General features: G+C 35.9%; 1 protein-coding gene across 50 annotated transcripts in view; it reads right to left on the bottom strand.

Moving 5' to 3' along the window:
* LOC123513214 (Down syndrome cell adhesion molecule-like protein Dscam2) overlaps nt 1–13058 on the bottom strand; it is a 424526-nt gene that overhangs the window by 75987 nt on the left and 335481 nt on the right. For all 50 annotated transcript variants that reach the window (XM_045270251.1, XM_045270253.1, XM_045270254.1 and 47 more), the window contains one exon: nt 270–455. In XM_045270251.1, the coding sequence (XP_045126186.1) occupies nt 270–455 (186 nt within the window). The remainder of the gene's footprint in view (nt 1–269; nt 456–13058) is intronic.

The raw sequence follows: 13058 nt of genomic DNA on the forward strand, positions 1-13058 counted from the left end.
TACAAATGCATTCCATTATGCATACAAAATTGTATGGACTACTTTTTGGCACCAGAAATGTACAAAACTTTACTATATGTGGAAGAAGAAGAAAAAAAAAAAAAAAAAAAAAAAAAAAAAAGCCTTCTTAGTAAAAAAGTTGTCAAGTTTGTTTTGAGAAATTGTGAAGTATTATGACAGTGTTTGTGGAAGAGGTAGCAGGATCCTGGGCAGTGGGATTTGGGGACAAGGGCCTTGGAGATGCATTTGCATGATGGCCTTCGTCTCACCTCGCAGTCTCAAGTTTTCAATGCCATTCTTGCGCCGGGTCACGGCCACACAGACGACAACAATGCCCACAATGATGACGACGATGGTGGCAATAACAGGCACCAGGACATTGAGATCCAGCCACTTGGGCCACCAATCAGGCAGCCAGGAAACGTGACTGTCCGGGACAGATGGTGGCAGCGTGGCTGTAAACAACACAATGACATAATGCCTTTGCCTGTTTACTCAGTTTCCATTGATCTTGACAAAGGCAAATTAGAACTTGACATGGAAGGATCTGTACAACCTTCTGTGCCAAAATCTCTTGGCAGTCAATGCAGTAAATGAGTGCTAGCATTTCATTGGCACGCACTCTTTGTGGCCACTGTTTCCTGAAACCTTACCTGTAATTCAGCTGAAAACTTGTTTGGATTGATGAAGGGACAGGGAAGCAGAGAGCTGAACAGTGTCAAAGAAGGAGAGAAAGACAGAGAGAACCATGTATGAATCCATGCAAACAGGAGGTGCCAATCTGCCCTTTAGTGGTGACATTCATGGATCCCAGTCCTTATTATCAGCTGAACATCTCATTCATTGTCTTTCTGTTGAAATTTTGTCTTTAATAGATCAGTAAAAGTACTATTTGTAGAAGCCAAAACTGAACAAATAATTATCACTGTGAGGCTGAAGGAGGGATCCTGACTCACCAGACGTGCACCTCCATCTCCTATCATACCTTTAATGGGAGCATTGCGACCTCTCAGATAGCAGATGATAACGATGGCCAGAACGATGACGACTACGGCTGAGACCACAGGGACGATGAGGTTTAAGTTGAGGTAGAATGGAAGATCTCCAGCCCCGTAGGCAGGCACTTCACGAATCGGTGCAATAGTACCTGCAACACCGCATGCTCAGCAGCCCGCCACCACCCCAGCCACAGACAAGCTTCTAAGGCCCATCATGTTCTCTTTAGCATCCACTGGCTAGAAGGTCTTGCCAAGCAATATATACTGTTATATAAGCTATTAAAACTTTTGTCTGTATATATGTAGTATTTCTTTTCTTCTTTCCTTTTGTTTTATTCCAAGTAGAAGTAAATGTTGTCTGATATCATCCCTGAATATGTAAGTCAAAGAAAAGAATAATTCCTCATGTTGTATCAATGGCTAAACATCAAGTATAATGTAAAGCACTGTGCAATATTGAATCATGTATTAGTTCAATATTCAAAATAAATGTATTTACAACAGAAAGTGCTTAATTGCTGCTAGCATTGTTATAATACTTGTTAAGTCATAAATACAAGCACAGACTGTAGTATCTCACTTTAAGATATGTAATAAAATGCTCAAAACTATATATAAAAAATTGCAATTAGATGCTGTTTAGCATCAGTTTCATTAAACATTGTGAATGGAAGACCTTTCAGCAAGTGGAGTACACAAGACAACTCGTGACTGTTACAATCAAGGCAACTGTTAAGATGCCCACATTTATTGTTGCTCTAATGGTTGATGAGACTGTTTTCTGGAAAAGTTGAAGTGAAGATGAGATTGAGCCAATATTTATACTTAACCAGATTTGATAACAAAGAACAAAAAAATGTGGGTGATTATTACTAGGAAGTGGGCAAGGCTCCTTTGATGTCGGATTGGTTGGCTGCCTTACAGGTACTACTGCTCAAGGGAAAACATTTTGCCACCAATCCAGGTCAAAATAGTTCCAGGCAATAAGAAGAGAGAGAGAAAAAAAAATAAATAAATAAATAAATAAATCAAATAAATAAATAAATAAATAAGATAATAATCAAATAAAATAAACAAAATAAAAAAAAGAGTATGCTTCACTGGAAAGAACATGAAGTAAATAAAAATAATACTTCTCAAGCAAATACACACTTTAAAATTTTTACAAAATGATGTAACCTTTGGAATCATGACTGACCTGTACTTTTTTGAACTGAAAATGGCACAATGTTTTTGTTGGTTAGCACACAAAACCATAAGGAGCTGAATCCATAATAACTTAATAAACTTATCAAATACTTATCCCCAAAACAAAAGTCTGACTGTATTTTAAAACTACTAAAAATTACCCATGGAAATTCATAAACTTGTCAGTGTGTTAGACTTATCTATTTCAGCTGAATTTGATAATTATTAAAATTTTAATGATCAGCTTTTATCAGATACCACAGGCAACACGTGGATTCAGGTGTATGTTATGTGAGTCTCTTCAGATATCCTAGATGCAGAAATACAGGCTGGTCTAAGATGAAAATGTTCTATGAGCTCATGCATTTTGAGACTTTAGTTTAGCCATAGCAAGAAACTTGTAGCTGGACAACAGAACAATGGCCAGGTTGGGTAGGTGACCATGGCAGAGAAACACCAAGTCCACACACTCCACATTGCTATGTGGCAATGATGGCAACTTTTTCTCTCAGAATTATGCAACACAATCTAAATGTATTCACTGCAACTGCCCCAGTAGGAATATACAAATGTCTGACTGACAATCAGCTGGATTGTTCCTGCCCTCATTCCTTCTCCCTCCCTAAATGGATAATTTTCTGCTGTGTAGTCTGTTATTTAGTTGTTAATAATTACAGCTATACTATCCTTGTATAATGATTATTGATGCATCACCTGTCCTTTGATACCATTTGTCTCTGTAATATGATACTGTAATGCTCTAAAACTTGTAGAAATCATGACTGAACCATACACAATTTCATCATCATGCACCTACATGTACTGCCTTGGACGTCTGCCCAGCTTGGCCATTGTACCTGTCATCCATCTACATCTGAATTTCACTCCTCCCCTAAAAGACTTTAAAATGCATATTTGTAAAGAACATTTTCAACTTTGAATAATCTGTACTTTCACCTCTAGGAATATCTGCAGAAATTTGTTACTTCCTCTACACCTTTCAAAGAAATACTAATATATGATGATCAAGGTTGACTCTTTCCCCATAAGAAGCATCACAGTGTGTGTACATATTGATTATAAATACATACACACACACACACACACACACACACACACACACACATATATATATATATATATATATATATATATATATATATATATATATATATATATATATATATATAATATAGTGTGTGTGTATACTTGTTAGGAAAGATCAGCAATAATTTTCTTGATTTAAAAGTACATACTGGTAATCAATAAAAAAAAAAAAAAAAAAAAAAAAAAAAATCAATCCTGATTCATCTCCTTATAATATTAATGAAAAGGCAGAAGCACACAAGTCAACATATCAATATGAATTGCAGATTATTTATGACTAGATATAATGGAGTGTGAAAGTATTCAATACTTTGCTAATCACTTAGTCTTCTATCTGGTAAAATCAAACACAACAGAGTTCAGACTATAGGGATGTCATTTAGAATCAATGATTGTTTATCTTTTTTTACATCCAAGTGTGTGTATGTGTATTTACAGAGAAGTTAATAGCTATTAATCCACAACAAAATTATAGAAAGTGAAAAAGAAAGCATTGCAATCATCTGACTGATTGTACACCAATTACTATATCAGTTGGAGTTGGAGCTTTCTCCTTAATTCCTACTCTTACACACCTTAATTTTTAGTACGTAACTGATATAAAATTTCCGGTCTTATGACGATGTTATATCTTGCTCATCCCTATGCTATTACATGATAATGTGGATTGAAAAATAATTTCAAATAAAATTAAATAATAAAGTAACATGTAAACACAGAGTAATTAATCAATGGCACTAATGTATTCAAGAATTTCAGCCAACAACTTCTAAAAACAAGTGAGATTTAGAAGATGAATTTTGTTTTTAAGGCAAAGAAGACATGTGAATGATTGTATGGCATAGCCACATCACTAGTATTTCTAAACTCAGGCATTGATCTCCAGCATGAGCATTAAAAACAATGTTAAAAGATTCTAATTCACCACATTTTACTAAGTGCCATTTTATACAGTGTGGGCTTGCATTTTGGGGTGTGCATTACTGAGAAGTTTAATGAAGCAAAAAATCTTTGTTCTCATTGCTGTGGTAACTCATTAGTTATTTCAAATAAGTGAACATTCTTCCTAATGTCATCCTTTTTTATTTTACTGAACTCTGATCCAGGATATGAAACTTCCTAATGTTGCCATTTTTTTCTTTTTTGCAAGTCACTCAAAGCTCTAAATTTCATTCATAATTAAAATTTCTTTATATACTTCAAAGTAAAAGATAACTGAGTGACCATAGCTCTCTCACTATATCTCATCAGTATATATTAATAAAGAAATTTTTAGTTGGGAATATATAGCAGGATGTTGCTTGCCAGGATCTCAGCATTAAATACCAAGTAAGGAGGTCGATGCAAACACCCCCAACACACACAAGCATATCGACATTCAAACAAACAAACAAACAAATAAACACACACACACACACACACACGTGTAGAGAATGTATTCACCTATATGAATTTTTTTTATGATGCAAAACTTATGAGAGGAGTGAAGAAAACTGAAAATTGTGAAGAATTACAGAGATCTAGACAAAGTGGGATTGGAGCAACAGATGGCATATGGAATTCAACTCTGAGAAGTGTAAAAAGCTGAGTATGGAAAAAGTAACAGGTGTAGTTATAACTAAGACGGTGAATGAAACACTAAATAAGGCAACACAGGAAAAAGATTTAGGAGTGATATTTTTAGAGAAATTATAACTGGAAAAATATAATAATTAAATAACACATGAAACTCTCAACCTACTAAGAAATGTAAGAGATGCCTTTGGTTATCTAGATGAAAAAAAGGGTGAGTAAAATAATTACCACAATGATATCCCCAGGATTAGAATATGTAGCAGTAATTTAGTTACCTCATGAAAAAAGTTCATTAAAAAATAAGAATGCGTACATAAAGCAGCAACCATATGAGCTAAGAGATTAGGATGCGACTCCCACCCTTGGAAAGGAGATGAGAGAGACAGGACATACACTTAACCCTCGGCTATCGTGCCCAATTGGGGCTGAAATAGCCGCACCATAGCTGAAAACGCGATAGCCGAATTGATCTTGGCGAGAAGACGGTTTTGGCCAATGAGTGCCCAGATATTCCATCACGTCATGGCTGGGCGTGCGATAGCAGGCATCTGAGTTCGCGATAATGAAATTTTAGCAGCTTTTCATGGGTGCGTGATAGCAATAAAACGCTATAGCTGAAATCGCGATAGCCGAGGGTTGATTGTAATTGCATTTTACAGATAACAGAATGGAATGGATATAGTGCTTGTAATGAATAAAAGAGAAACAAGAGGACATGGAGGAACACTAAAAGCAACCATCTGCAGAAGGAACAAAAAGAAGTTTAGCTTTTTTCATGGAGACATTGAGGCATAGAATGGACTGGAGGAAGAAGTAGTGTATGCTAGAAACATTCATGAAAAGTTGGATGGAAACAGTAATCAAGGTGGGACAGTATGAGTTTAGCTCCTTTCCCATATGTCACAACTAAATAAATACAAGTAAGTACATAATCACACAAACACGCGCACGTTCACACATCTAGTAATACTTACAGTTTGTGCTGAACCTCCTTTGGATGTGTTCACCTTAAGCCCATTCTAACTCACTTATATTTTAACCACCAGGCTATCATATTCCATGCATAATCTTCTCATAAAAGTAAAACAATAGCTAAAGCTATGAACATAAAAGACTTGCAAAAAATAAAGTACGTATACAACATATGTATAAAACATATACTAATTTACCTTAACCATGATGGGACACTCTTAGAAATATTGCCAGACTTATCAAGTGTGTAACATGGAAAAAAAAAAAAAAAAAAAAAAAAAAACATGAAAATTTAAACCTAAATTACTAAAATATTACTATGGACAACTCTGGTCAGATAATTCATGTAACTAAACTTACTGCATCTTAAATTTTGGAGCTACAATATACATGTATATTAAATTTCTGTAATGCAGCAAAATATTAACCATAAATGTAATACCTTAGATTTAAAAACACATGGATTTATAAATCAAACAACTGTTTAAAAGGAAAAGTGGAAATTACTCATGTATTGTATGGCATTTGAGAATTACTTAATTACTCAGGAAAATTAGAAAAATGAAGGAAAACTGGCATTATGAAAACTTATCAGATGGTGATAATAATAACACGGCAATAAAAAACATAACTTAAGATTCCTGTCTGTCACAAACATTATAGCATGCAAGCTGTTAACCTTCCAACACCTCAGCAAATGGAAAAAAAAAGACAGACAAGGTAACTTTCTATCCATTACTTGTCTTTGGAGCAAAATTACATCCTGTACTCATTTTTTTTTGTGAAAAATCACTAAATCCTACAAAAAAGTAGACAACAGTAACTTCTTTTGAAAGCCAAATCAAACCAAGAGAGCAGCTCACCAGAATGTTTATGTTGCAGAGGGACCCCAGTTATTTGGTATTTAACTTCACAGATCACTCAAGCAAATTAATATATATATATATATATATATATATATATATATATATATATATATATATATATATATATATATATATATATAAACTTTTGATAGAACTTCCCTACAGTATTTTGATCATCAATGTTTATTTATAGAGCTACTGCATTACTTCACCTGTCAATGCTCATAAACATGTCAATAGTGAAGAAAATGGGCCAGTAAAGAATGTGTCATATCAACTCCAGCAGCAGAACATAAATATGTATAAAGATCACATGTGTAGAGAAAGGTGGGTCATTATTCAATGCAGAGAGCAGGACTGCATCATCTACTTCTCCTAAGGTTAACATTGGCAACAGTAATTGTTAATTTGGCAACCAACATTTGTTTGGAAAATAAGAGTACATAAAAAAATCTGACCATTCAAAACTGAATTATTCTTTTTTTCCTAAAGATGGTTTGATGTATAGAATGGAATAATTTAAAAAAGTTGTTACCTGCCAGCTATTCAGTGATGAGTTATCTTTAGTTATTCAAAGGATTGGTTATAAGAGGTGCAACAAGTCTGTAAAAAAAAAGTTTTGACAAGAAAAGTGAAGTAAAAAAACTCACAGATTGCAGATTGATAATGAAGCTATGTTAATGAAACAATGCAGTATTACACCATACCCATGGAAACTTAAGAACAGTCCTGATGTAGTTACATTAGTATTGCAGCACAATAATTATACTACCAGTAAATGGCATTTTAGCATCATTTCCTGAATGAGACTAAAAATTCATGCCTCTGTGACCAACTGGTGGAAAATAATTCTGATGCTGTTGCCATATTAACAAAATAAGATGAGTGACAGATACAGATCTAAGGCTCTCAAATGGTATGGTTCATCATACTTGTAAGACAAGAGAGAGAGAGAGAGAGAGAGAGAGAGAGAGAGAGAGAGAGAGAGAGAGAGAGAGAGAGAGAGAGAGAGAGAGAGAGAGAGAGAGAGAGAGAAAACATTAGGAATGCCAAACCATAGCCCTGGTACTATATCAGTTTACATAACCAGAAAATATTACCAGAACATGCAATTTCTCATGAATGCCACATAACACAGGGTTACTCAGTATAAATGCCATGTTTCTAGTAAACAAAATCTGTTGAAGAAGAATGCTGTGTGCTGTGTGCTGTGTACTGTGTGTGTGTGTGTGTGTGTGTGTGTGTGTGTGTGTGTGTATTCACCTAGTTGTAATTTTACAGGGCCTGGGCATCATACTCGTGTGGCCGTCTTCATATCTACACACATCCAACTTTCCTTTAAAACTATGCACACTCCTCGCTGACACCACCTCCTCACTCAAACTATTCCACACCTCCAGACATCTCTGTGGGAAACTATATTTCTTCACATCCTTCAAGCATATTCCCTTGGCTATCTTTTTACTATGCGATCTTGTACTTCTATTTAAATTTTCCTCTCTCAACATCATTTGCTCATTATCCGCTTCATCTAAACCGTTCAACAGTTTATAAACCTGTATTAAATCCCCTCTTTCTCTTCTTTGTTCCAAGGTAAGCAAATTCATTTCTTTTAATCTCTCCTCATAGGTCATTTCTGCCAATTCTGGAACGATTTTTGTTGCCATTCTCTGCAATCTCTCCAACTTCTTTATATGCTTGTGTGTGTGTGTGTGTATTTACCTAGTTGTATTGTACAGGGTTTGAGCGGGGCTCATAGTGTCCTGTCTTTTTCTTTAAAGTTATGCACACTATGTGCTGCAACAATTCCATTATCCAATGCATTCCATTTTTCCACCATTCTGTGTGGAAAACTGTATTTTCCAACATCCTTCACACACTGCCTCATCCGGATCTTCTTTTCATGTCCTCTTGTCCTTCCATTCTCTTCTGCCAACAGCACCAGGTCTTCTTTGTCTATCTTTTCAATATCATTTACTATCTTATACATTGTTATTAGGTCCCTGCATTCTCTTCTATCTTGTAAGGTTGGCAGTCCCATTTCCTTCAGTCGTTCTTCATATGTGAGGTCCTTTAATTCCGGCACCATCTTTGTAGCAATCTTTTGTATCCTTTCCAGTTTTCTTATATCTTTTTTAGAACTCAGAGACCATACCACTGCTGCATATTCCAGCCTTGGGCGTATCATGCTTGTGATTATTTTTTCATCATATCTTTATCCATGTAATGAAATGCCACTCTTATATTAGTCAACATCCTATATGATAGTGCAAATATCTTATTTATGTGTTTATCAGGGCTTAGATTTTCTTGTATGATCACTCCAAGATCTTTTTCCTCTTTAGTCTTCGTTATTTGCTCCTCTCCTATCAGATAGTTCCATTCTGGTCTTCTCTTACTCTTTCCAAGTTCCATTATGTGACATTTCTTGGCATTAAACTCCAATTTCCACTTCTTGCTCCATTCATAGATCTTATTTAAATCTTCCTGTAGCAGTATATGTACAGTCCCCTCTGGTTTTGATAACTTTTAGCAACTTTGCATCATCAGCAAATAAATTTATATAACTGCTTATCCCAATGTGAATGTCGTTTACATAAACTTGAAACATAATGGGGGCTAACACTGACCCTTGTGGCACTCCGCTAGTTACTTTACTCCAAGATGAGTATGTATCTCTGATCACAGTTCTTATTTCTCTATCCTTCAAATAATCTTTTGTCCATTCGAGCAAGGTTCCACGCAGTCCTCCTATGTTCTCTAGTTTCCAAAGAAGTCTTCCGTGAGGGACTTTATCAAATGCCTTTTTAATGTCCAGGTATACTGTGTCTACCCATCTATCTCTGCTTTCATGTCCTGCAAAAACTCTGGAGTAGAAGCTTAAAAAGTTTGATACACATGACCACCCTGTCTTGAACCCAAATTGTCTGTTCAATATGACTTGCTCCTCTTCTAAAAAATTTAACCCATTTTTCTTTGATAATTATTTCACATAACTTCCCTACGACACTTGTAAGTGACACTGGTCTGTAGTTTAGTGGTTCAGTTGCCTTTCCTCCTTTAAATATCGGTATTATGTTGGCTGTCTTCCACTCTAGTGGAACTTTCCCTTCATTTATTGAACTTTTAATTATTTCCTAAATTGGCTCCAGTAATTGCTCTTTACATTATTTTAACACCGAGCCTGATACACCATCTGGCCCCATTGCTTTTCTGACTTCCAACTTGTCCAGTAATCTTCCAATATCCTCTTTATGAACTGCAATTTCCTGTAATCCTAGGCAATTCAATGTCCTATTAGGTTCTGTGAAGTCATCTTTTCCAGTGAATACCGTTTTGAAGCTCTCATTCATTATTTCACACATTTCTTTCTCTGTTTGGTATGTCTTTCCTTCTTTAATTATTTTTTCAATTGTTTCCTTATTCTTTGTTTTGCTGTTTATAAACTTGTAGAAAAGTTTTGATTCATCCTTGCTTTTATCCACTATATCTTTCTCAAACTTTCTTTCTTCCTCTCTCCTTAATCTAATATATTCATTTCTAGTATCTTTGTACTGCCGACTATTATAGTAATTTCCCTGCTTTAAAACTTTCTTCCACGCTTTATCCTTTGCCTTTTTTGCTTGTAAGCATCTAGCTTTGTACCATGTATGTATTTTTTTTCTGAACTCTATAAACAAGAACAAACTATTTTACTCCTTCATTGTATACCTGTAAGAATATGTCATATTTCTCTTGTACAGTCTTCCTGCACATAATATTACTCCACTCAATATCAGCAAAATAACTCCTTAGTTTTTCAAAATCTGCTCTTGCATAATTTAATCTCTCTCCTTTATAGTCCTCTCTGTATCTTATCTCATCTTCCTCCTGCATTTGCATCTCTAATGTCACATGACCACTTTTCCCCATTGGACTAAGGTACTGTATGATTGGAGGGGACTCCGGTTTTTTTGTGAAGACTAGGTCAAGTAACGATGGTTTCTCTTCCCCCCTGTGTCTTGTTGACTCTTCTACCCACTGGTCCATTGTATTAACCATAGTCATCTGTAACACTTTCTCACTCCACTGCCCAGCATTGTCCATTACTTCCATCTCTCCCCAGTTAATTTTTTTAGTTAAAGTCTCCAACTAAGAGTATTCTTCTATCTCTTCTTATGTTATCCAGATACTTTATCGTCTCTCTTTTGTATATCTTTATGCTCTTCTGATCCCCATGTATTAGTCTTTGGTGAAACATATGTAACTATAATTTTTCTCTTCTTCAAATCTTCTGTTCTGACTGTTACTCCCAATGCTTCCACTTTGTCCTCTCCATATTGCACATCCTCCAAAAAATGTTATCATGAACCATTATTAGCACTCCTCCTCCCACTTTATCCTTCCTGTCCCTCCTCCAGGTATTATATCCTTCCTCTTTAAAGTTGACATGTATCTCACTCTTCAGTTTTGTTTCAACGATACACATTACATCTGGCTTTTTCTTTCAAATAATCCCAAACTTCCAATATACTTGATAACAAATCATCTATGTTAGTATAAGTCACTCATAATTCACTGCCTTCTCCATGACCTCTTTTTTCCTTAAGTACCACTTCTTTAGTCTCATATCCAGAACCCTCCAGTAAAAATTCTTCTTCTCTATCTGTTCTTTTCTTGTTTTTTTCCTTAGCCTCACTTCTTAGCACTTTCTCCTTTTCCCTTTCCTCTAAGTTTATATCTTTTTTTATCCATATTTCCTTGTGATCGACATCATTGGCTAACTTCCCTTTTCTAGCCATTATTTCTTCTACATCCCCCTGAGATCTCATTTTCACCTTCATTGGTCTCTTACCCCTTTCAGTGTACCTTGCCAGCCTAACCACTTCCTCCACCTCCTGGTCAAATTCTATTGCGCTGTCTGGTATCCTATGGATAACCATTTTGGCCATTTCCCTTTCTTCACGTTCTCTTGTGAATTTATTTGGATTTTTATTTTCTCTCATCCCGTAGGTCACGAAGCTTTTATTCTTGTCCACTGCATCCTGTACTATACTTTCCTTTTCTTTGATAGCTTCAATTACAGCAACTTTTGTGTTCTCCTGAATTTGTCTCTTTACCACTTCTGAAAATTTGACTTTTTCCTCCTCTTGTTCTTGTTTCCATTCATTTCTTAGTTCTTTCAATTTGTTTTCACCTGGACCACCTTCTATCCTCTCTGTAACCCCTTGCTGCACTTTATCCTGCAAGTTCTAGCATGTGGTGTTTAGAGTGTCATTTTGCTTCCTTATTTCTAAAATCTTCTCTTTTAATTCCTGTTTTATTCCACCGACCAATTCACATTCAGTTATTCTCAATTTCAAGGCTGTGTTTTCTGATACCAGTCAGTCATGTTTATCCATGAGACTGGATGTCGCCTCCTTCAAATATCTTAATTCTCTCTCTACATTTACAAGTCTCCTCGTATTTCCTCGTTGATCTCGGAAACCCGAGAAATCCTTATCCATAGTATCTTCAGTCAGTTTTCTTAAACCAATAGGTGTTTCTATATAACGTTGATTTTCGGCCGGCACATATTTTGCTTCCTCCATGCGCCTGGCAGCGCTACTTGGTTCCATATCTCTCTTTTTATCTATTCCTTGGCTATACGTAATCTAATACTTATTTCATTTGGAGACAGGAGAACAATATGGCCCCCCCCTCCCCCTGTACATATGTCTAGGCCTGGGTCCAGTCCTTTTGTAGCACTCTCTGTGAGCAGCTCAGACACGTCCATCCTCGATGATGGCTCCCGTGTGTGTCTCTGTGTGTGTGTGTGTGTATTTACCTAATTGTATTTACCTAATTGTAACATACGGGAAAAGAGCTATGCTCGTGTTGTCCCGTCTCCATATCTATTAATGTCCAGCTTTTTCTTAAAATCATGAATATTCCTTGCGTTGACCACTTCCACGTCTAAACTATTCCATGCTTCCACCCTTCTATGAGGGAAGCTATATTTTTTCACATCTCTCCTATAAGTGGCCATTTTAGTTTTTCCCATGCCCTCTCGACATTCTTCCATTCCACATACACAGATCTTCCCTATCCATTTTTCCATGCCAATCATCACTCTGTATATTGCTATCAGGTCTCCCCTTTCTCTTCTGTTTTCCAGGGTTGGAAGTTGCATTCTTTTCAGTCTGTCTTCATAAGTCAAATCTCTTAAGTCAGGCACCATTTTCGTTGCAGCCCTCTGTACTTTCTCTAGTTTCCTTATGTGTTTCTTTAAGTTCGGAGCCCACTGTATTGTTGCATATTCAAGCCTCGGTCTTATCATTGCAGTAATTATTTTCTTCATCATTTCTTCATCTAGATATCTGACGCCACTCTT

The sequence above is a fragment of the Portunus trituberculatus genome, chromosome 35 (genome assembly GCF_017591435.1).
Source record: "Portunus trituberculatus isolate SZX2019 chromosome 35, ASM1759143v1, whole genome shotgun sequence".
Taxonomy (NCBI): domain Eukaryota; kingdom Metazoa; phylum Arthropoda; class Malacostraca; order Decapoda; family Portunidae; genus Portunus; species Portunus trituberculatus.